We start from the raw sequence: 25,387 nt of genomic DNA on the forward strand, positions 1-25,387 counted from the left end.
TGATTGATTTCTTTGCTTCTCTATCTTTTTTCCATCGCTCACGCTCTTTCCTGAGGTATTCTTCTCTTCTCTGTGAATCTGCATTTCTTCTCACCCTGTATTCTCTTTGCCTCTCTGCATTTGATTTAGCCATCAGATATCTGAAAATAATGTATGAAATAACATTTAGAGAAAAGGGACTAACTTGCTTAACAACAGAAAAAACTTCAACCCCGTAACAATAATTCAACCCCGTAACAGTGTTTTTTGTTATGGGGATGAATGTTACAGGGTTGAAGATTAAAGCCAAAAGTAGTCATAAGTCCACATTAGCTAGCAGTATGGTGTAGCTTATGGCATGTGGAAAACAAGAAATTCAAGTATTTTTCAAAGATAATTGTTTTATTTTTCCCAAACAATATTAAATATCATTTATACATGTAACAGTGTTGAAAAGTTGAGGTTGACGATGCAAATTTATTGATAAAAACGATGAAATGTAGGTGAGAAAGTAAGCTTTACACTTACCTCTCTTCACAGTTTGAGTAGGAAAAGAGTTGAGGGATGTCACTTCCTGTGTGTGGTTGAAGTTGGACTGAACCAATATTTTAAAAAAGGGAACATTGGTATGCCGTTACAGGGTTGAACAAAAACTGAGGGACATGATCAAATAGTGCTATTTTGTCAATAATTTGTTTATTTTTCTCATATTTCTTTTATTCAGCTTTGAGTAAACATGCAAATAATAATTTTAGCAGAAAAAAATTAGATTATTCTAGCTATTTTATTTGTTTTACATTCAGTGAAAAAGTACTTTAGGTGCGAGGGGACATGCTCATCTCACTTACCTCTGATCTTCTGCAGCCCATAAAATCTTTAAAAATTTAAATTTTAGGATATAGATGTGTGTTATAAAGCAGAGACACGTGGATCTTTCCATTTGTTCTTTTTAAATTCTCTTTATTGTTTACCTTATATGAAAATCTTTGAGGTAAACCTTTGGGGACACAAAGTGCACCGAATTCAGAGAATCACACTAAACTGCTCGCAGATTTGTCAGTAAATTATTGTGAAACTCCATTGGAAGTGTAGGTGTGGTCAACATGGCTTTCGAAACCAAAATCAGGACATGATTTTGGCTTCCCTTTTGCACTTCTTCCATTAATATCATATTTCCAGAGTACATAAAGTAACTTTCTCAAGAGTTAACATCTCATGACATCTCTGACAGTTATTATGGACTTTATGGCTGCTTCTTTGACTATCATTTTCCCAGAATGACCTTTTCCCAGAATATGATGCACATTCTCTTACCGTTTAAGTAAATATTGGTTTATAGTTGTGTTGTACTCTTTCCAGTCTTGGAATATTAAGAGAGATTTTTTTAAATCTTGGGTCAATGTTATATTATTTAAGCATGTTTTAAAGTTCTCAACTTGACTTTTGTTTTTTTGTTTTTTGTTTTTTACATTTGATCAGCATGTTTACATTTTAGCACTGCTGCACTTTAGAAATGGAAATGTCTTGAGAGCTATACTGAGGAAAATTTCTTTTTGTATAAACTCTGTCTACAAACTGACAATGAAGTCTGTCTAAGTAAGATCTTCAGTTGGTGGTAGCCTTTTAGGGGACAAGACAACATTACAGATAACGTTTTTATTCTGATTAGAGAAATTTTCTATTCACCATCAAAGAGCGGTAAAGTATTTAGGGTTTCATCTGGGATTCCTCATGTTCCCAGAAATGATGACTGGAAATATACATAATATTATAATAATTCATATTACAGCACTGAAAAAAAGAAAATCTCTATGGAATACAGTACAATATTGCACAATGGGCTTAATTGTGAGTTTACTCTCTGATTTAGACTTAGACCTAGGCATATTGTCATCTTGTCTACACAGAGTGAAACATGACATTTCCATTTCTTAAAGTGCAGCACTGATCAAATGTGTGGGAGAAAAAAAAACATGGTGCAAAAAAAAATGTATTGATATGGAAGTTCGGAGCATTAAATATATATGCTGCAAATATGCAGTGTTTTGGTTTGGTGTTATCAGTGTGATGCAGAGTCTGTGACATGATTTAGAGTTTTCTCAACAGTTCTCTCTCTGATGGTGGTGGGGAAAAAGCTGCTGCTGAATCGGCTGTAACTGCATCAGATGCTGCAAAGCCTCATCCCAGAGGGCAGCAGGGAGAACAGTCCATGATGGGGGTGTAAGGGGTCATCGATAATGTTCTGTATCAGGAATATAATAAGTTAATCATAAAAATCTTGTCTATTTGTTGTATTCTGCCTCTTCTCTGAATCCTTCAGCCCTGCATTAATAAGCATAATACATTCTTATTGATAGTTGGATCATGCAATTATATTTGATATGTTGCCACAGGGTGTTTTTTTCTTCGCCAATCAGAGATGACCATTATGACCGTATTGTTGAAGACAAAACTATCAATTTAAAAATGCCATCAGGAGCATATGAACCTCCTGATGACTTTTCTCTAACATGACGAAACCATAAAAACCATACCTGTTCTTGAAATCTTTGGTGTAAAAACCACTGGTGTAGAAACTACTGTTTTCAGTTTATTTACATTTTATGGATAGCTGGAATGGATTACCTTTAGGCTTTTTGCACAATTTTAGGAGCCATCTGAGACTATTCCATAACATATTACTCAACTTGTATCTAGTAAACTACTTTTTGTCTGCATCATTTACAATCAGTATTTACTACAAAGTCAGTTTGGACATATAGCAATAAGTACAGTCAGCTTGCTCAACATTTGCATACACCATTTATTCTTGGCACCAAAGAAAACACAAACAATTGAAGATCCAGGCCTTGGATAATTGATAGTTTACTCTAAATGGACGAAGTTGATTTAGTTTTTGAATGATAAAATGATAAATGAGACAACTAATGGTTTTGAATATATTATAATAAGACTTTTAGAAGTTAGACTTAGAAGTTTTTGTGTTGTTTTTAAAGAACATTTGAACGGGGTTTCCTCAATAGAATGACTTTAAATAAGCAAAAATATGTTTCTAGATCAATAATTATGATATTAGCTCGGAAACTGTATTTATTTTTTGAATAATATCTTATGAAAAAAAATCCATGCTTCCTCTTTAAGAAATGTTTAAGTTTTGTCCTTATTTTAACAATTTAAAGTCTAAATCATGAAATTACTGACAGAAAATGTTATTCTTTTAAACAGTGAACATTCTGACAAGAAAAAGGCAAATTTAATAATCTAAGTTAAGGTATTTTGCACATTTGTGGTACATCTTATAATGGATTGCTTGTTCACTGCACATTTGAATGTATAAATCAGTCGAAAATGTAGAGATCTAAAAAGGTCAAATATGAAACTCTTGGTATTAATTGGTTACAAACAAAACAAACAAAAAAACACAATCTATTTTTTGATAGAATTTCAAAAGATCTCCTGAATAATGAATATGGAGAAAAAAAATTATAAGTTGTGTTTTATTTAAAAGTAATGTAACTTTCGCGGCTATGAATGACTTTAATTTAACGGGCTCGGGGTAAAATTGTCTTGTTGATATTTTTTTTAATGTTGAATATTTATTTTGAGACTTTTCACCTGGATTACCACTTATTAATAACTGAATAATAGACCGTTTCTGTGACATTTGCTTCAAATCTACAAAGTCAGAGTTATGAGTTATACAAACAGAAATACTATAAATTGACTGGTGGTATGACAATATTTATATAAAACGAGCTGTTTTTAGCTGCAAGCTAATGATGAGTATTCTTTATTCGGCATATAGTTTTTGGTGGAATACACCGTTGTTTTTTTTGTTTTTCCAATAATAAACTTTTTCACAGACGTGTCTTTATGATTAATTCTAATTATGTTTAAATGCTGCACACAGCATGAGTATCAGTTTATTTTAATATAAGTAATGTTAGAGTTACCTTAACAAAATGCTATAATTTATTCTGTTTAAAGGGTTTCTGTTCAGATAATAAGGTCAGATTTTAATTTTTATTTTCTCCCAACGTTGTATTAATTTTCGTGGAACAACTTGGAAATATTTTTAATGTCTAACACTTAATGTCTAACACTTATATTAAAACCACAGAGGTGAGCCAGTGTGGGTGCAGCCAGGTCTCTGCTTCCATATGGCTCATTTACAAGCTCCATAAAATGTAAAATGGGATGCTTGCTGCTCAGAGCCAAAATAACGAATAACCCAAGTAGGATAGAAGAGATGAAAATGGTTCAGGGAGTGACTGTGGTGTGAGGCTCATATCTGCAAGTTCTGACCTTACTGCTGGAGAAGGTGCAGCTCACCTTTAACACCAATTATCCCAGAGGTCAGCAGTCCCTGAGGTGGTTGAATATCATCCATCGGAGTAAAGAAGATGAGAGTGTCAATGTGGGATATGAATGATCAAGTTTCAGGTGAATCTAGTGATAAATGTTCTTTAAAAGTTGTACAAAATATCATTGGCAAAATATTTCCTATTTTAACTGGAGTGGTATTTTTCCTCCAGTTTAAAACGTCTGTTACCTGAAAGACAAAAGTTGAAAAGTTCGTTGGCAACACTAGAGTTTCACTCCATCACCCGATCTTCCTCAACAACTTTACTCCAAAGCTGTCTTTTAACAGTATAGACTTACTCCCCAGGGTGCCTTTGCTACTGAGGATGAAAGCACACCTGCTGAATTTCTTCTCATTATTCAGATGCAACTGATACACCATCTAACAGAGACGAAGATTGCACTGTGTGGCAGTGTTGTGGAATTTGGAGAAACAGAAAGCTATACTTTGAAAACAGTAAAGGAACAAAAAGCCATAGAAAATGTTGAACCCCTCTGTTTGTCTCACCTGTCAAAGTTATGGAAATGGACTGAATACCAATTTTCATCAGTTGTTCTCACAAACTCGTGTATATTCGTCTGCAGATTAGAAGGCAACCAGGGGTCAATCTCCCAGAACAGGATCCATTCAGCAATCTACTATTCAAACATGGAAATAGTATGGCACTTTTGCTAACCTACCAATACATGGCAATCCACCTAAACTAGTGAGTAATTTGGAAAAAGATTACACAGAGTTCTATGCAGGAGGCCAGGTGTCATGGTCTTGTTTTCCTTTTGAATTTTTATTGGTTTTTATTTCCATTTTGTGTTATTCAAGTTTTTTTCTGGTTGTATTTGAGTTGTTATGTATTTCTTGTTTGCGTTCTGTTGCCCCGTTGTGTCAGTCTTCTTCCCCTAGATCCCTTCTAGATCCTTCTGTTCACACCTGCTCCCAATCAGTAGATTTCAATCTGAAAAACTCACACGAAGAGAAAAGACAATTAGGAGAAATGTATTGATTCAATTACTTTGTCTTTGGCACTCAGACCTCGGCAGGAAACATAGCGCTTAATTTTGATAGATATCCATGAACAGGAGCAACGAATAGGGCTGTTTCCCCCAAGGCCTGAAACTGGTGATGGAGTGGAGATAGATGTCTGTAGACTGCTGGTTAGCGAGACGGTATGCTGAGCTTTATGGGGAGATCCAGTGGACTGCGTGAGCTGATACTAGAGCTTCACTCAGGGACCTGGAAGATAGAAGTCCAGTTCGATAATGAAGGTTGAGCGACCCTGTCCATGATGAGCAAGCATGACGTGACAGTGGAGAGGAAAAACTCCCCGTTGGGAAGAAACCTCTGGCAGAACCAGGCTCAACATGGTGGTCTTCTGCCGGACTGGTTAAGATGAGACAGGGAAGGCAGTAAGAGTCCGGGAGTAATGACACTGATGAAACGCACAGGAGCAGACAGGTGCGTGTCGGAGGCTTTTAAAGATGAACTTTGGATGTCGATTTGCTTTCGTGGAGGTGTGGTTCAATAGTGATTGGCTGTGTCGCAGGTGGATGAGGGAGAGAAATTTGTTTCTTCAATTGAACTTCCGCCTAGACTCCATTACTCCAGTATTAGTTCTTTTTGGCACATGTGCACCTTCTCTCCAGTAACTGTTTTGAGCATTCTCTTAATTCCTTCCCTAACTATGTGTTCCCATTTGTTCTGGTTTCTTGGTTATTGAATTATATATTTCTGGATTTAAGCTTTTGTTGCCAACACTCCTTAAATCTGCAAGAAACCACCTCCGCTTCCCTCTCTGCATTGGGGTCCTCTGAAAACCTCCACACAACCTGACACCAGGGAACTATGGAAGACCAGCAATGAATTAAAGCTCAAGTGAAAGAATTTTTCAATAGCAAAACTTTGAGTTATGCAATCCTCAGATGTGGCCCTTTTTAAAGAGCTTGAGATAAATAGAAATTGCTGAAAGAAAATTCTACAATAAGATGAAAATGGGACCCTTTGTTCTAAATGCAAACATTATGTGTGTTGGAAAACTAAACACACATCTCCCGGGGAAACATGCAGGTGGCACTAATGCTTTTGGGATAGTTTTCTAAAGGAAAAACAGAACTGACCCTAAATGCACACAGTTACGATAAAATTATTTGCATCAAAATAAGGTAATGTGTTAAAATGTGTTTAAAGTACAGAGATTAACCAACTAAGAATATTTGGTAACATTTCACGGTCATGATTCATAGATTATTTCCATACAATGGTATGGAGATTGAATGGACAGAATGGACAAACATTTTTTTATATATAAAATACAAATAAATACATTAAGATATCTGGATGTAGCACGGCAAAAGTTTAATACTTTAACACCGAAATATGAATACTTTTTACAATAATTGAAAGAAAAACTTGTTGGCCTCTAATGATGTTATAAACTGTTGAAATAGGTAAACTAATTTGGATAAATGTTAAATCCAGAAGAGTTTGAAATAATAATTTGACATTTTTAAAAAATATGACAACAGGATTTTTAGGTAGAGATTAATTACTCATTATGATGTCATCAAATATTGTACTATTTTTTTATTTCCTCAGATGTCCAGTAAATTATCTGATATGTGCATTTATAATTGTTTTTTTTGTTTTTTTACCATTTATCACTTTATTATGAATATGCATGTCTTCTCTCTATTGATCTATTGCATGCAAACCTAATGGAATCGATTTTAATATTTCATTGTAATGTGATTAATGGGAAAAATGTCATTATTCTCTTCAGTGTTTTCAGTCAAGGGCTTCTCCAGATTTGATGCAAGACAGACCTCTGCAGAAGACCTCTCCTGTCTACAGCTATCAGCACCTACAATGACTGGTTAAAAGAAATAGTTTCTGCAACATTTAAATCCCCTTTTGGATCAATAAAATATTTTTGAATTGAATTCACAGTTCAAGGTTATTAATATTCCTGCAAAGCAGTCAGCTTAGATTATTTAGTCTTAGACTAAAAGACAGATTAACTTGTATGAGCTACACTAGTTAGGGACTTAATGAAGCTGGAAAATATTAGAGATTTTTTTTTTCCATTTGGTTAAAAGATTGAGTATAGTTCATTATTCTTATTGATTCTCTAATGTCTCAAAGTCAAGGAGAATATAAAGATAAAGGAGGATAGTAGCAAGTGATACTTAAGAACAGTGATAGAAGCTGGATTTAAAAGTCCTGTATGTGATGCACATTCTCTTTCAGTGGTCGTTTCTATCAGTGTCAACATAGACTGAAGTTTAGGAAAAGTTTAAAAAAAAAAACCTTGAGGAGTGCAAAATAAAAAAATATATAAAAACTCCTATTTAATTTTTTTTTATTTCTATCACCAAAAAGCAACTAAAAACCCTAACAGTGATCAAAGCTGTTCTGTGTGGACAATTTTTTAAAAATCTTTTATGGTACCAGAACTATTGATATTTTAAAAGAGGAAGTATACATAGCCACTCCTAGAGGCGGGCAAAGTAACACAGATTAGGGCTGAAACAATTAATGGGATTAATCGTTAACTGGAGTTTAGAGACTGTAAAACATGCCTTTAGCTAACACAGCGACCAACTTAGAGCAGAAATTATACCAAAATTGGAAGACAAATATATAAACATTTTGCAAACATTTAAGATAAAAAATATATATTTTTGTCAATATGCTTTATCCAGAACTCATAAGGGGAAAAGGTTTAGTTTCACCGTGTTGAATTCTGTAAAAAAATAATAATAATAATAATAATTTTTGATGAACGTTTGGATATCCAATTATTAATCGAAAAAATTATCAAAAGATTAATCGATTTCCAAAATAATTGTTAGCTGCAGCCTCACACCAGATATACACTAGACTAGATTAGACTAGACTCCAGGGTTGGTGTTCTGCTTGCAAAATCAGTTGACTTTTTAAACTTTATACTGATGTTTTGAACTTTACAATATTACTGCTTTTTCTTGAAATCTTCCACTTGAGAAAACAAAGGAGGGTCTCATCATGGCTGCATCTTGTTGACCCCTGCCCAGCTTTCTTTTCCAAAACCAATAACAATCCACCTCTTCTGCCCTAAGGAAGATCAATAAAGACAGAAGAGAAAGGCGATGGGTGCTTATAGTAAATTAACTTAACTTATCAGGGGTGACAGAAGCAAAAGTGTGAACTATGAGGGATGAAAACAATAATTGATTTTTCTAATGAGATATAATGTACAGTACTCAAAATGCTTAATGGAAGTCTCTTGTACAGAACACCATGACATCATAGAAATGCAAATTGGACAAGTAATTTTTTGGACCTTAATTTTTTATGTAAGCAAAAAGCCTATTTTAAGGGTTTACTAAATCCACATGCTACAGGTAAAATAATTTTTTTGTCTCTTTACTATTATGCAATAACGATGCAAAAACATTTCAGAGATAATGGAAGATTAAGGCCTGCCTGCTGATGGAAGGTGATGAAACAGCGGCGAAACAAACTCAAAGACAGAAAATACTTCTGCTTATTGGTTTATGATGAAACCTTTTTTTCTTTGAAATTGAACATTATGTTTTATTTTATTTTATGTTTTTTTTTTGGTTATCACTAAATCACAAACAGGATTCTTACTGTATGTTTTTCATTGAATGAATAAAAAAAAAAAGATTAAAAAACTGAATATTTGATTTTTTTGGGGGGGTTTTATAACTTGATAAAAATACAATTTTGTTAAACTACCTAAAATGTGTTGGTGTGAAATAGAGCAATACATAAGTGCACTATGTGTTTTTTGAAGGGATGATATAGCAAACCATAAAGAAAGCTTTGCTACAGGGGATACAGTGAAATAGGGATTAACAGGTGGAAAGTTTGTATGCCCTGAAATGAAAAACAGTTTAAATTTAAGAAAATGTAAATACATCTTTAAGGTCTAATCTACCTCTAATTATAGAGCTATTATAGTGATGATTGCTAATTTCAGTTTCTAATGAAGATTTAGTTATAAAGAGGGCTTAAATGGTTGAATATGTTTGGCCCAGTAGGGAACCTGCTCCTTTATTTCCACTTAGTCTCATTTAGCTCTAAATCGTTCTCCTGGTTCATTCGGATTATTCGTCTTTATCATTTGATTTTTCATCCTTTCTATCTACTGTCTGTTTATGCTAATTTGAATAATCCCTTGAGTAAAATCCAATTAACACTTCTAGATTTAGAATAGCATTTTGAAATGAGTGTGTGATTGTGCTTTTTTCTGTTAGTTTTAGCCATTAAACCTAACAGTCTGATGCTATTTATTCTATTCTAAAGAATCTTTTCTGCAGGCGATCATTTGAAGGAGGAATTTCCCAAAATCGTTTTACTTGTTAGATAATATTTTCGCAATATAAATACAATCTGAAGGTCATAAGTAATAAAGAGCCCATATCTAACTGCATTTTATCTTTTGTTGCACTCTGTATTTATGTGATGTTTCGCTCCTTCCTGTTTGCTGTTTCAGCTGCCCCAGCCTGTTCACAGCAGAGCATGAAACACCAGTGTTAAAGTAACTAAAGTTGCTTTAATAGATCACACAGCCTGGATCACCATTCACTTTCACTTTATTTTTTTAGCAAATAATCCATCATCCATCAATCAAAGTAGTCTAGAAGTCTGTTATAATTGTCACATTGCAAAATGCAAATGCAAAATGCAAAATTGCAAAAATGGACGGTTGCTTTTTGTTTACAGGAAACTCTTTCTGTTGTGATTTCATTTTAATTATTGTACCAAAACATCCAATGTGGACCCTCTAACAAAGGTGCATAGGGTTTTTTTTTTTTAATAGGAGAGGGACACATGGTGGATAAAACTTTTCCACATATTTATTCCTAATTTGCGGTATCTGTCTTATGCCGCTTCTCCACCGACTCCTCCTGCACTCTCTGTGGTATACCTCACCAATTTTCAAATGTTCCTAGTTCTCTTCTTTGTGGTAGGCGCCATCAAAGATGAGTAGGGCCTTAAAAAGCCAGTACTGCTTTGAAAAAAAAGATATACTTCATGTGATTACATTATTTTTGGCAGGATAATGTTGAAAAGTTCTACATATGTATGTTTGATGGAATGTAAAATGCTTGATATTTTCATGCCTCCCAAACAGATAGTAATGGTACAGACACCACTTCATGGTTGATTAAGAGTCATAACTATTTGTTGTATCATTTAAAAGTAACCTTTGGACATGCCTTTTTATCTTACCTTACTGTTTGTAATAGCAGCATAAATGATTGCTGCTTAGATAGCAGACAAATGTTTTTCAAAGGAGTTTTTTCATAACCGCATTTTTTATAACCAAACTAACTGTGTTGTGTTGTTCTAAATTTTCTTGTCTTGTTATTGTGTACCTGTTGTATACAATAACTTTTATTTTAGGACTGTTTGTACAACTGTGTGCCAATATGTTAAATAAGGCTGCTGGATTCCAAAATTAAACTGCAATTACAAGCACCACTGTGTTCCTGCAGCTCTTTGCTGCCACCAAGTGGTACTCTTACCTAATTTCAAAGTGATCTGTTAGTTGCATCACATGATCTCTGCCTGATTCCAGGTTTGGGAAATGAATCCATAGCAAATGCCATTTCAAGACCTTTACACTGCAGAGTCTCCTTTACAAGGTGCTGAAAGAAATGCACTCTGGATATCATAACTTGATGTTTGTAAATGTGCCCACATTTGAATCTATTTTAAGGCAGTGACTGAATACTGAAACCTAAGTTGCTCTTTAACAAGTAGCTTGAAGTGTTAAAACTGAAAAGTGACCACAGTTAAATAAGATGCTGCTGTCAATTTGCACATCTCTGATGTTGCTGCTATTTTCAAATATCCATTCATGTAAAAATGTCCATAGCTGTATATTGGTTATCTATTCGCCAGGTGTGCAGTATTTATATTGTTAAGACACTTTACAGTACAATATTTTATTGACTGTTTTTTAACTCTTTACTATTATGTTATTCTTATACAATTTTCTAAGATTCATATTTGTGTCACCATTTTTTCTATAATCTTTTTGCTGCTGTAAACACCAGAATTTCCCCATTGTGGGACAATAAAAGGCGTTTCTATTCTATTCTATTCTATTCTATTCTATTCTATTCTATTCTATTCTATTCTATTCTATTCCATGGCTCTAGTTGCAGCAATAAAGTAGGTCGATCTTCCATCTAGTAAACATCACTAAAAACTTTACTTTAGTAAAAAATATTTACATTTATTTTGTTTTTCAGCAAGTGCCTCCTTATTAATGTTTCTTATTCTCAAAAAAGCATCTGTGAGCACCAATAAATTCATACGATACATAAATCAAATGTGATCAAACATTAAATTGTTATAGAAAAGTATTTGTTTTATGTTTGGGTGTTATTTGCTCTTAAACAGCTCTGAAGTAGGGAGCCGGTGCAAAACGTCACTTCCTTTCATGCAGTGAGAATGTAGTTCACAGTTTCATAATCGTAACATGCATTTTTTTTTTTTTTTTTTTTAGATTCTCGTTTTGGTGCAATAAAATGCACATAGTATCTGTATTTGTGTTTAAAAAAAAAAAAACTACTAGTTAATTTCAGTATTTTATATCAGCCTAATGAAGCAAATCAACACCCCAGTTCCTTATTGTACAGAGGGGCAAATAGAGAACAAACATACTACAGGCTGTTTCTATAGGCTGCATAGTAAAGGGTAAAATTCATTATTCATTATTGATTTCTAACATTGCAAAGTCAATGAGAAAGTGAAGACAAAAGAGAAAAAGATAGGTAAATATAAGACGTTTTAGAAGTAGGAGGGATACGGATTTTTTTAAGTCCAAATTTTGCAGTTTCTTCTCTGTCAGCAGTTTCTTTAAGTGTCAGCATAGACCGAGGTTTATGAAAGGTTTAGGAGCTCTGGTCAAAATCCACAAAGAATCTTTGAACTTTAGGACTGAAGCTCTGAGCTGCAAAAAAAAGCCACGTGTCAAGACTCTGAGAACAGCTATTCTTTCATGGATGCAAGACCATTAATATTTTCCGACAGGCTGCTCCAGCAGTAGCTCTGAGGAGACCATGAGCTAACGAGGGTTGGGGTTCCACTTGCAATGTCAGCATCTTTCTCCTGAAATCACAGTTTTTACTTTAACCAATATAATATAGAATAATATAAAAGGAAAAAAATTAGCTAAACAAAGAACCTCTACATTATGGTTGCTGTTCTTCAAATGCTCTACTTATTTAGAACAAGAAAGAGCTTTTTAACAGCTGCATCTTAATAAAGCCTGGAAAGATTTAGTTGTATCCATCAATCACTGGGAGGATCAATAATGAGGAGAGTAAAGGTAATGGGTGACAACAGTTAATTAATCTAACACCCCTGTCACACCTTGTGTTTGCTTTTACCCTATTATAAATATTTTAAATCACTTGTTTACCCAGACTGCCAGAATTTCCAGATACACCATAATTTCCCACATAACTGCATTACTAAAGTATTTATGAAAATATTGCTCAAGTTTTTGTCTGTTTAATACTTTATAGTCAACGCTTTTTTTATGGAGAAAAAGTGTCTTCATTGACAATCAGTAATTTTTTCTTGGAAGTCCCAAACATTCATTCACATGCTAGCTTCCACATTTCATCTCAATATAACAGCACACACTTTGGCAAAGAAAATCATTCTGACTTTCTATTTTGTGGTCACATGAAACAAGAACTGATTGTTGGGCCACAGTGATTGAGTCTTAATTTATGAAAAAAGGAGAAACAGGAAACTCCGGAAGCACTTACCCTTCAGTAGAGCATGGTGATAAGAACATAATGGTTAGGGTTAATTTTCAACCACTGGGAAAGGCAGGCCTAATTAAAGGGAATTGGATTGAGAGCAGCCATAGTGAAGACTGGTTATCCAACATGTGTTTAAAAAGTTAAAAAAAAAAAAAAAATGTAAAGTTTTTACTACTGATTATCTTTACTTTACAAAATTCCCCTGGTCTATTATCCCATTAAAATTACGTTTAGCTGTCTGCTACAGTATCAGCAAAGCTAACATTTAGACCAAGTTTGCATTTATAAAGAGGCATCAGCGCCTTTTTTTCCTGCATTCATCTTTTCTGATGTACCCTTTCAGCTCAGTGCATGAGTCATTTACTTGCAAATAATAAAAAATCCCAGCTTTAACCAGCATGTTAAAAAAGTTAAACGTGTCTGTGAATATGTTTATACTGGTGTACTTTTGAATTAAGGATAAACCAGACTAATGGAGGTCAGCACTTCTAATCCTGATATTGTTTGTCACCTTTTTAGCAAATGGAAATTATTTTGATGAAAAGTTTTTCCTAATTTCATGCCAGACTCTGAGATTGATTTGCATTGGGTTTTATTTTAGGGGTGGTAGGGTAAAGGGATTAGAAACATGTTTTTTACACTTTTCAAAGTTTAAATCTGCAATTTAAAAGCTAAGTTTTCTTTCCACTTAACCATTATGTTCTGCTTTTTGCTAGACTATCACAAATCAAAAATTACAAATACAACAAGTTTGGGCGTTTATTACATTATAGGTTTTAAAAACGTAAAGAGGATTTATTAGTTTTGGTCGACAGTCTTTATGTGTTCAGAGAAAACATTTTGAAGCTGCTTTCACTTACTATAGTGAGCCTGTTTCACACCCACTCGTTCACACCCGTCCATAAAAGTCTGCATCACACACTTTGAGGGACACAAGGCTATCATTGGCATTACTGTCATACTTTAAATGACACTTTTGGGTGTTGAGTCATTTGAAGACCACTCAGCCCAGTGACACATGCAGAGGAACTATAGTAATGCAAGCAAAGCATAAAGCAACAATTATAAATTTGTTCATTTTTGGGCTTTTACTTGAAACTTCTTCCTTTCAAAGTAATGTTTTTGTACACTGAAGAGATTTAATGCTTTATTTTATTTGCTAATTTAGCAATTACAAACATAGAAATAGAGGGCTCTATTTGGGATGCAGGGAAAATCTGTTCTTTCCCCTTCCTGTTTTTTATATATTTTTTTTATTATTCATCACTACCTCATTGCTCTCATTAGTGCATCACATACTGCAGATAAACAGGTTTCAGGAAAGTGAAACATGATAAAATCAACCACAGACATGGATGAAAGATGTTAACTGTATCTTTTTATTAAACTTGTCTTTGCTTGCTGGGTTTCATAACAAAAATAAAAAAGAAATGCTGGGTCTCTACTTATCTTAGTATACATGTGCTTTGAGGGATTGTAATGGAAAACCTCTAAGTAAATGTCAGCTAGCTTTAAGGTAAGTAAGGCATGTTTTTTTTTCTGCTCTCAGAGGACTGAATCATGTCTTGGCTGGCTGCAGCATCTCACTGAGCTCCACCACCAGTGTCGAACATCTTCTTACGGCCCTCCATGCCTGACATGGCTTCCACATTTTTACGCCAGTCACCCACTTCGCTGGTAAGCACCTGGGAAAGAGGATGAAATGCTTTAAAACAGAGAAAAAATACTAAGACCTTTTTGTTTGTTTTTAAATCAAAATAATTTTCTGATCTAAAGACAAAAAAGGCAAATCAAGTATTGCTTTTGCACCTTGTCCTGTTTGACATCCTCCTTTTTCACAGACTTCAGGTTTGCTCTCAGGTCCATTGAGCCCTTGTGTTTGGAGCCCAGTAGAGCTCGCATCATCTCATCTGCAGAGACCCTCACCTTCCTGAGGGCAGGTTTTTTAAACTTGCCTCCAAGATCTTGGACTTTCAGCTTCAGTTCATGAATCTAAAGCAACATTTGAAAAAATATGTAAATATCCTGTTAATTTCCTTCTAATAATTTCCAATACTCAGATTTTATTCAGATTTTTATTTTGATATTAACAGAGAAAATAACTAATCTGAAGAAACGTTTGAAATCTAGAAAAATGTTTTTCTTGTTTATTAATACATATATTGAACTATAATACCTATATATTTCTTCCTTTAACCCCCCAGATATGGCACAATTTTATTTACATTCATGTATTGAGTAAATGTTTTTAAAAAAAAGTAATAGAAAAACATTTTATTTCAAAAGTTATTAAAAAATAAACAAAAAAAAAATTAAACAGATACTAAGATATCAATAACATATGAATACAAGACACCATCATCTAATTTCCACCAAAGAGAAACATATTTTCCTTCTTCATGATATCTTCATTTGCATATTTAGTTTTTCTAAAAGTAGAATTAATTCAAATATTAAATATAAGCCAACAAAAGCAAACACAAAGTGCAGTTTTTTTTTTTTGAAGGGAATAAAATTCTAAACCTGCATCCATTCTCTTAAAGCAAGAAGTCTTGATTCCTATTGCATCTGAAATAAAGTATAAACTTTCCTCTGAAATAGTAATAATATCATACCATTACTTACAAATGTATGGGAAACATTGGAACTATGAACTCTGCAACCTACTAAAAAATTCTGAAGGAAAATGTCCGGCCATCTGTTTGTGACCTAGAACTAAAATGCATTTGGGTTCTGAAGAAGAACAATAATCCAACAAACTGCAAGTCTGCTTCTGAATGACAAAGAAAACAAGAACACAAAATTTGTGTTCCTTGGCCTGAATCCTATTGGGATCATGTAGCATAACCCAGGAAGTAATCAGTTTTTCTTGCAATGTCTTATAGGTTTATTTTTGTTTTTTTCTTCCTCAATAATAAAAAAAAAACTTAGACTAAGCCGACTTAAAAATGAAACTTTTTGTTTGGGCTCATGCTTTGCAGGAATGTAGAGATACGTATATTACAAATGTAAGACATTATAAAGTAGTTACTTACATCTTTGTTGTGTTTGCTGACTTTATGTTCACAGTCATACCTCTCTTCATCCACAATGTCAATTTTTTCATGAAGCTGTTTGCAGAGTTTCTTAAAGGGATGTTTAGATATATTAGTAAAATAAGTAATTTATTGTTAAGCATGAAAAGTCATATATGTCTTACTTGGAGCTCATCTAGTGACAAACCAGACAGCTGCAGAGGAGGCAACTTTTCCTTCAGGTAGCGCCCCTTCTCCTCCTCCCGCTCTTGTCGCTCCTTCTCCAGATCATCACATGCTTTTTGGAGGAGCAGTATCTGATCAGGTGAAACAGTTGACAATCAGAAGGCTGAGCCATTGAAAAGTAAAACCCCGCCCCTACTTCCTTCCCTTTTAACCTTTTCTTATGTTTCTCTGTTACAAGCATTATCTTTGATGTGTTTTCTATAGATTTCATGTAAAGGAAATATATAAAGTTGTGCCTAAGGGAAAGTGTACATTGTTTTCAACTGTTTCTATCAAGATAAATCTGAAAAAAGGTGACATATGTGCCCATCCCTCTTTTCTTTAATACTAAATAAACTGTAGCACTATTTATAGCATCCAAAGGTCATTTAAGTAGTGTGTAGATTTAAGCTGTTTGTAATAAATGCAAACTCAGGTGTTCAGACCTCAGGTTTTTAGAAGATTAAGAAAATGATGAAATGTGGAAATCTGTCAACAGGACAATTATAAGTCCTCTACTGACAGTCTTGGAAGGGTGTTAAGAAGAAATCTTTTTTTTTTTTTTTTTAAAGAAGCCTTGCCTTCAGGTTCCTACAAGCCAAGTAATATGAGACCAAAATTGAACATTCTCACCTATATAAAAAATTGTGTTTCTGGCTTAAGCTGACAATGCTCACCATCACACAGTGAAGTATAGTAGTGGCAGTATTGTTCTATGGAAAGCCTTTTTTTTCCAAGCATGAAAGCTGAATTCCTACTTGTTTATGCTTTCTATCCAATCTGAATTATATGAAAATATCTTGCAATAAAGATGGTGATAAAATGTGATCTGTTTAGATGTGCAATGCTAGTAGAGACACTTTTGCACGACTATAGGCAACTTTAATTGCAGGGAATAATGGTTATAAAAAGAATTGATAAAGAGGGAGGACCTTCAAGATTTTATTTGTAAAAATGTCTAAAAACATTTATAGTTTAAACTGTTACCAAACTCTGTAAAATCTCTTTTTTTATTTGAACTTGAAAAAAAGATCAAAGGAAACACTTTTGCTATGTCCTCTATGAAGTTACCAGGTTATCTAAAGAGAATGACAGCAGTATATCTGGATGTAGTAGTCAGAAAACATAAAAAGAACTCAAAATTTGACACTCACTTTGAGGGAGAGCTTACGGGAAGCCGAAATCTTCGACTTCGGCTGTGGGAAAAGAAATTTGTCAGTGTAATTACACAACACAAGCTGAACAAATCAGATGTTTCTGCTCAGTTCTTAAACTTGTATATTTTTTCAACTGCTAAACATTTTAACTTAGATCTTTTTTTTCAATCACTTAAATGACCAAGCAAGTTGTCAACTGTTTAATCTAAAGCAATGCCTATAGAAGTTCAGCAGCACTCGCTGCAGCCACATGTGTAAAGATAACACTTTATTATTAGGATGAAGTCAAGCGGAAAGCTCTCAGGGATGTCGATGGCAATTTTGACTGATAACCGCTGCCACATCTTTGCCATGTCTGTAAGGACAATGTGTCCTCTGTCCATGCAGAGAGGATTAACACAGTGGAACATAGCTGGCTCACCTTATCCCCTTTGGGATTCATGGCTGTGTATCTTTGGAGGTCCTGAAACAACAAACAAGAATAAATGACACTGCTCATATAAAGACCAACATTTTAGACTGTATAAGAATAATATGAAAATGAGTAGAAGCAGGATTGTGTCACCTCTGTTCACCTGTAATCACAGAATGAAACACCTAAAAGGGAAATGATACAGATAAATGATATTTCATAAAAAAATTCACAATTTCTATCATTATTCTAAGTATTATTATCTATTGAGAGACTGTGACCCTCAATTCCTTTTCATTAAAGCATGAGCAAACAAGAACTGCTTTGTGTGTCCTGTGTTTAGCTCCATCAAGGTTTTGTGCCCAGCCTCTGAAATAATAGTTTGCTTTTATCATCTAAGTTAAAGCATAGATTTTGCATGTGCATCTTCTCAGCAGATCGAGAGTGATAAATACATACATGAATAGAGAAAAATGTTTAACTACATTAAACCTGGTGAACTGTAGCCATTAAGGTCTGATGATTATTAAAGCTCATGATAAACTTAAGTTTTGATACATATCTCTAGATGCACAACCTCCAAAAACAGTTTAATCTGAATCAAAAAGATAGAAAAAGCAGCGCAGATCAAGAATAAATAATAATTAAAACCAAATCCAAAATGAGTTTACCTTTGAATGAATGTCTTCCGACGCGTTGAGTCAAACAGCAGCTGCTCCAGACAATGGAAAGCTTTTTATACGAGAGGGGTGGTGAGTGGACAGTAAATATAACGTCTGGTCTGAAGAATGCTCTGGCACCAGACCAAGAGGGGAATATCAGCTCTCTAACACTGTAATAACTCCACTGAAAGAATAATGCTCTATCCTGGCCTCTACCCCAATCGTGGCCCCTCTTCCCTCTCATCTAAAATGACATTTTAAGTCTCTTTGAAGGAAAACAATCACAATAACACAATTTTATTTCAATTCATAAATGCTTTTAATTACTTCAGAACAACTGTCATTAAACATATTCAAATACAAACTAATCAAAAAGTCACATTCAATCCATTTTAATAGAAACCATGGTAAAAACTAATTAAATTCAGATTTAATGCTAAATGTGTTTGAGTTAATACCTTGTCCTTAAATATCCTGACTATGCATGTGACATTTGTAGAAAAAAAGAAAGAAGTAAGTTTAAGGACCCAATTAATAGGCAGCAACACAAAACAGTTCATAAATATTCATTTGTATGGAAAGAAAAAAAAAAAGAATATTTACAGAGCTTATGGCAGCAAAATCTCAATTAATAATCCTTTTCTGCAAAAAGACAAACAAACACAGCACCTGTATGTCAGGTGCACCTTTTATAGGAACAACAAAAAGAGAAATAACAAAGTTAATGGCAGTTCAAATCATAATTAATAAAACTATAAAGAAATGTTTTTTTTAATGAATAGAAGTAGGGCAAAGTGCACAATCAATTTAAAAGACTAGTAATATCCCACATTTTCAGACTTTTTTTTTTAATTTGGTGCTTTGAATCCAAAACAGAGAAGGTAAACAGTAAGGTCAATTAAGGCAATTTAATTCCAATTAGAGGGAAAAGGGATATGTCAAATATTTACAGATAATTTACATGAATTAGTAATAAATAATCATTAATAAATCAATAATCAATGTCAGATCTCAGGCTGTATATACTAGCAAGTTTATTAAGTGGAACATTTTGTTTATTTTATTAGCTTCTGTTATGTTCAAATTAATTGAAGTGTTTTGGAATTGAAAACCTGTTTAACCTGTTATCAATCACTTTTCTTGGTGTGGTACATTTTTGTTTGTTTCAAATATTTTCTGAAATCTATTATTATTTAATAACTGTCTGAAATGAAATTTAATCCATTCATTCATTCATATTTATAGGGAAAAAAATAAAAGGATCTATTTATTTATAACTAAATATATGATCTTCTCACTTTAGTATAGTTAATTTTACAGCTGTCTAAGATATCTTTAGGGAAAAACAGTGGAATGATTGCTTCATATGAAAGCTATATTTGCTATATTACCCTAACGCTAATTTAAATAGAGAAAAGAGGTTAAGCAATAACTCATACCTGAAGCTGCATTAAGGACATCAATCTTATTATCAAGCCTGAGCTAAAGTTTACATTTTAAAGCAGATTTGGAAATGTAGAGAAAAAATAAATAAAATCCTATTTCTGACAAACACAACTATTACGAATCTATGATACCACACAACTTAATTTATCATACAGTTCAGAAAAAATTTGTTATACAAACATAATGGAAGCTGAAGCAGTCAATTTATTTTTGTTCAAAAGCTGTTTAATAGTATAATGTAATTATAATTGTTTGAGATTAATATCTCCTATCTTTATTTTTAAATAAGTTACTTTTTTTTAATTTTTCATAAGAAATAAAGAGGTGACTTTGAATATTTTTTAAGCTCTGCTGCCAAACAGGAAGGTCTTAGGTTTGAAACCAAGTTAGTGTCTTTCTGTGCAGATTTACTTCTGATCCTAGATGAATGGAAGGATGCATTGATTTCTCTATGGATTATTCACCGACAAATACTCTGTGAATTCTATGATACATTGCATTTAATAAAAGAAAAAATAAATATTAATTCATACAGTAACTCACTCTATGGTTAGACATGTTTGCACTTTATGTTGCTTTTCTGACTGGTTAATTTCATCACCTCAATACGGTACAAATAACTCAAGGTACAAGGTGATCTACGACCTCAACCTTAATCAAGAACGTAGGGTTTGAGTTAATTAGCAAAAGCAGCAAAAGCTTTTCAACGTTTACAGTCTCCAGAAATGCCAGCTGTGCTCTCATTATAAAAAAAAAAAAAATGGCTTTCTTTAACCTCCGTCTGTTCTATAATAAGTATTTCTTTTCTATTTGTAGCCACTTTCAACAGTTCTTTGGCATGGCATTGTGAAGATTTTGGAGCACGAGTGCTAATCTTGACCCGAGCTGTGACACTTCTTGTAAATCACTTAACCCCGGAGCATCAAGTTTCTAATCTTTCCAGAAGCTCAAACTAGAATAAAGCTGATGTGAGCGCTAAGGTGTTTTTGATAAACAGAGCATTAGCCTTCTTAGAGGAACATGAGATGCTATGATAAACCTTTCGTAAACAGAGGGGTTAGGAAAATACTGAGAACAAAGGTATTTGTTTACAAGTTCATTAGGTCATTTATTTATTTTTGAAAAAGCTTATTTATGTTGTTTTTGTGATAATCTTTTTATATAATATTTGAGGTGATGTTCCTTTGCATGGTACAATAACAGATGAGCATCGATTGCTGAAGTTCCTATTTTGGAGCTACAGATAGTTTAAGGTTACATGGTGCCAGCCACTTTAAACAGAAATAAGATGAGAGCCAGGGATGCATCCAAGGCCAATAAAAGGAGAAAAGCTACGTGGAACAACAAATGCTCTGTTATTCAGTGAACCTCAGCAGGTGGGAGAGCTATTCCTGATGCAACCCAACCCTGCTACTGTCGCTACAGAGACACACAGCCTCTCAAAATAAAAAGGGAGAAGGCTTTAGTATTGGTAGGGTGTTTCTAGTGCACTTTCAATTGTTGCTGCTTATAACTGGTTGGGAACATTTGGAGAATACGAAAAAAGAACAATCAAAACAAAATATGGAAAGGGACTCACATTGGCTTCTGCTGAAAATTGTGTATTATAGAAAGTGCAAGATTAAGTAGCAAAATAATCCGTTGCATTGTTCATTTCTTAATTCTTTTGAACCAAAAAACATTTATTGGTGTAGATTCATTTATCAGCTGACAACCATTTTAAGTGCCTAAACAGAAGGCTGCAAAAGCTCTACTTTTTTTTTTCTTGAAAGTGTTTTCCTTTTATCATTGTAATCATGAATTACGGTCATTAGGTTATAAACTTTTTGCTGAACAATCAAACTGACAGGACAGGTAAGTGTCATGATCTTAGTGGTTATGACTGCCTGGATTACTCATTTCTTTCACCTGCTTAGCTCTAACTGTTTTCTCATTACCGTTTAGCTTCTCCACAGGCTCCAGCTTCTATTTAACCTGACTGCTACCAGTCATCAGTACCAGATTATTCTTGAGTCAGTCGGGAGAGTGTGCCAGCTTTACCTTAGTGTTTCTGATTACGTGTTCTGCCTCTCAACCACTGAACCTGCCTATTCCCGTGTGATCTGTATTGACATGTTCTCTTCCAGTCATCAGGCTATTATTATTGAACGAGTGTTTAGAGTGTTTAAGCGTTACCTTACTGTTTCTGATTACCTGAACCTGACCTGTTCTGCCTCTCAACCACTGAGCCTTTCTGCTCGCATCTGATCTGTTTGCCTGACCTGCCTTTGGACTTGTTTTTGCCTGTTTGCTGGACTTGGAGCTGCTTCCTGTCACCGTTCTGAATTTCCCTTCGGAAACCTCTTCAGACTTCTGATCTCCTGGTTCTGTATCCTGAGCACATCCTTATCCCCAGCTTTGGCTTTGCCCTCTGGAATGACCTGCCTTCCTTGATCTGCCCAGATCTGATCTCCTGCTTGTTATCTGTCCTCTGGGTCTTCAGCATCTCGGACTCTTGAGGTCGCGCCCTTCACGTCTTGCCTGAATCAGCCTTGTTCTCTGGGCACTAAACTTTAAGACCAGCTTAGTTACTCACACATTCATAATCTTCCTCCACCAGATTAACGTGGTTCCTAACCTGTATTTCATTCCTGCAGAGGTTTCTGCCTTAGACGTCCTTGCTCTTACGGCAGATCCATTGTTTTTTAAATAAATGCTTTTGAATTATCCGACTGTCTGTCTGTCTTAAATCCTTGTTTTTTTCCTGTTCTGAGCCGCGACAATAAGATGGCATAACTAAGCCTGATCTTTATTTTTTTTTTACATTACTTGGCCCTGTTCACATCTGGTACCATCCATTCCAAACAAACCAGTCATGTCGGCCTCAGGAATGTTTTATTCTGACAATATTCAATGGTGGCCTATAATCTCTGTCTTTTGTTTTTATACAAAATATTGGTGTTATTCTTTGTGTTTTGTGTTTTAATGTCATATTTTTATTTTGTTCCGTTATTTTTTTGCTAAGATTGCATGTTTACCACACAAAACCTTTGTTATTGATTTGTTTTACACATTTTAAACATTTTGGTTAAACCTTGCCAATACTTTTTTGTATTGGTCTCACTTGTCACTCAATGCCATTCTCACTTCTCTGCCTTTTTTGAATGAGTTTAGAGTTTTGTTCATTTAACCTGCACCTTTTAAGACATTCTCTCTCCTCTTTCTTGCCCAAAAGTATCACAGCGGAATTTCCTTGAATATTTCATGTGTTTCAGAGCTGAATAAACAAGATAAATCTTGGAAAAATGTTGAACATTTTTGCTCTTGACCTGCAAGCCTTCTGTTTGAATGTAAATAGAATCAATTAATTTTCTTGCAAAATTTGTATTTGAATACTATTCCAGGATTTGTTTAAAAAAAATTATGGATCCTGTCATGGTCTTCAGATTTAAAGTTGGTTTAATCTGTAATATTCTGCAGTTTTCAGTTTGTATTAATCAGTACACCTGTCAGGGATTTAGCTTCACCCTATAGGCAAGAATCTTTTGCTCATTACTAACTCCTATTCAGTCAGGTTATGATTCCTTCTTATATTTTTATGTTGGTCTGTATTTTTACAAAAGCTTGTTCACTTTATATTTTATTTATTTATCAATACTTTATCTTTAAGTTAAACAGTTGGTAACTACCAGCATTTGCAGCTTATTTTGCACAGTCCTCCATAGTAACACCACTGTTTGCAGACCACAGAGAACAGCTGGACATGACTTCACACAAGTGGCCTGCCATGCCATCTCTTTCACCACCCTCCCAACCTTGACTCTTGCCCTATGTTAATCCCAGCATGGTTCCATTAGGAGCCCCAACTGCCCCATATTTCTCTACACCTCACTTGGAGAAGTTTCTGGTATTTGACTCGGTCAAGAATGCAGTTGTTTGTTTGTTTGTTTTATTTATTGTGTATTGTAGTGTTGCCCTGAGAAAAGGCCAAAGGGAACATTGAAGGTATGAGAAGCTATCAATGCCCAAGACACACATCCAAAGAGAAAGCCTGGCTGGCGGTTAAAAGATGAATGTTAGACTTGCTCAGTCTATGCCCAGTCTATGGTCTCTGGCCATAAGGAATTAAGCCTTAACAAAGTTTAAACTCAGGCCTGGTCAAGAGGAAATAGAAGCACAGTTACTGCTTTCAAAAACATTAAATGTTCTCTGATTTTTTTATTTAGTTGTTGGTGCTTCTCAAAAAAAGCATTTTATTACATTCAGTCTAATAATAATCATATTCAGACCAACGCCCACAATATTCACAGATTATACAGAGATGATTAAATGCCTTTAATTGTAATAATTTTATAGATATTATCTGTTGTTGTTGTTGCCTACATAAAGCCTGCAGATGGCGGTAGTGCAATATGATACAAGTTTCCTAAAGGATGAAAGAGCACACATACACACTGCCTGGTAGGAAATGAACATATTTTGGGTAACTGTTGGGTTACTGTGGTTATCCTGCAGCAAAGCACATGTTTTTACTGGTGAAATCCTTGGTCTGCTAATTTGCTTCGCTGCCATTTCAATAAATTGTCAGCGATGCAACAATTTAATGTGATGTATTAAATTTTAATGCATCACATAAATATTTAATTCCCTTTCATCGTAGGCATTTTATCTCAAGAAAAACAACCTCGTAGCACAATATTAGAAACACATAGAGAGAGTATGTGTTTCTTTTTTGCTGTTGTTTTGTTTCTGGTTTGTTGTTTTTGTGCTAAACAACCCTTTTGCCCCAAATCACTGGTTCAGTTTCACCAGGAAATAAAACAATCTCCCACAAAGTTTAAAAATATTGTACTATAGCCTGGATGTTTTAGTTAAAAAGACAAAACAACTTATTTCTTTTTACCAAGAATTAATTCAGCTGAGAGTGTAAATCTTTATTACAAAGAGCATAATGGGGAAATTGCGACCCAGCCATTGAATTTAAGAACATTCTGTATGCCTTACAACTGTATTTCTAGAGCATTTATAAAAACAGCAAAGTAGAAAACAATGAAACCGAGAAAATGAAATACTTATATGTTCATATAAAAAAAAAAAAAGTAAAAAAACAACAAAACTGAAAAAATAAAGTACCGAAATGAATGTGCTTCTGTCAATAGATCAATAGAATTATGAGGTGATTTTGGCCAGTGGAAGTTTTTGATATGGGAAATATGGCACCCAATCCCAGCACCATCACTGTCATTCCACAATTTATACAAGATGTTTGAGCTGAGTTTTTAGCCCAGATGCTCGGGGCGTTTGACCGCATGCTTTTATTTTGAAAGCAACATTCGCCTTAAACCCATCCATCTTAACGCA

At 34.2% G+C, this 25,387-nt stretch overlaps 1 protein-coding gene across 1 annotated transcript; it reads right to left on the bottom strand.

Moving 5' to 3' along the window:
• Positions 1-14,487: 14,487 nt before the first annotated feature.
• LOC107085975 (troponin I, slow skeletal muscle-like) lies at positions 14,488-18,688 on the bottom strand. The gene is made up of 8 exons (XM_015376680.1): positions 18,611-18,688; positions 18,093-18,124; positions 17,949-17,990; positions 17,525-17,566; positions 16,331-16,462; positions 16,167-16,256; positions 14,941-15,123; positions 14,488-14,816 (listed from the first exon to the last, which is right to left on the bottom strand). Exons 3-8 carry the CDS (start codon positions 17,967-17,969, stop codon positions 14,715-14,717), a joined length of 570 nt encoding a protein of 189 aa, XP_015232166.1. The 5' UTR covers positions 17,970-17,990; positions 18,093-18,124; positions 18,611-18,688; the 3' UTR covers positions 14,488-14,714.
• Positions 18,689-25,387: the final 6,699 nt, after the last annotated feature.

Source organism: Cyprinodon variegatus, unplaced genomic scaffold, assembly GCF_000732505.1.
Source record: "Cyprinodon variegatus isolate N-32 unplaced genomic scaffold, C_variegatus-1.0 Scaffold139, whole genome shotgun sequence".
NCBI classification, from domain to species: domain Eukaryota; kingdom Metazoa; phylum Chordata; class Actinopteri; order Cyprinodontiformes; family Cyprinodontidae; genus Cyprinodon; species Cyprinodon variegatus.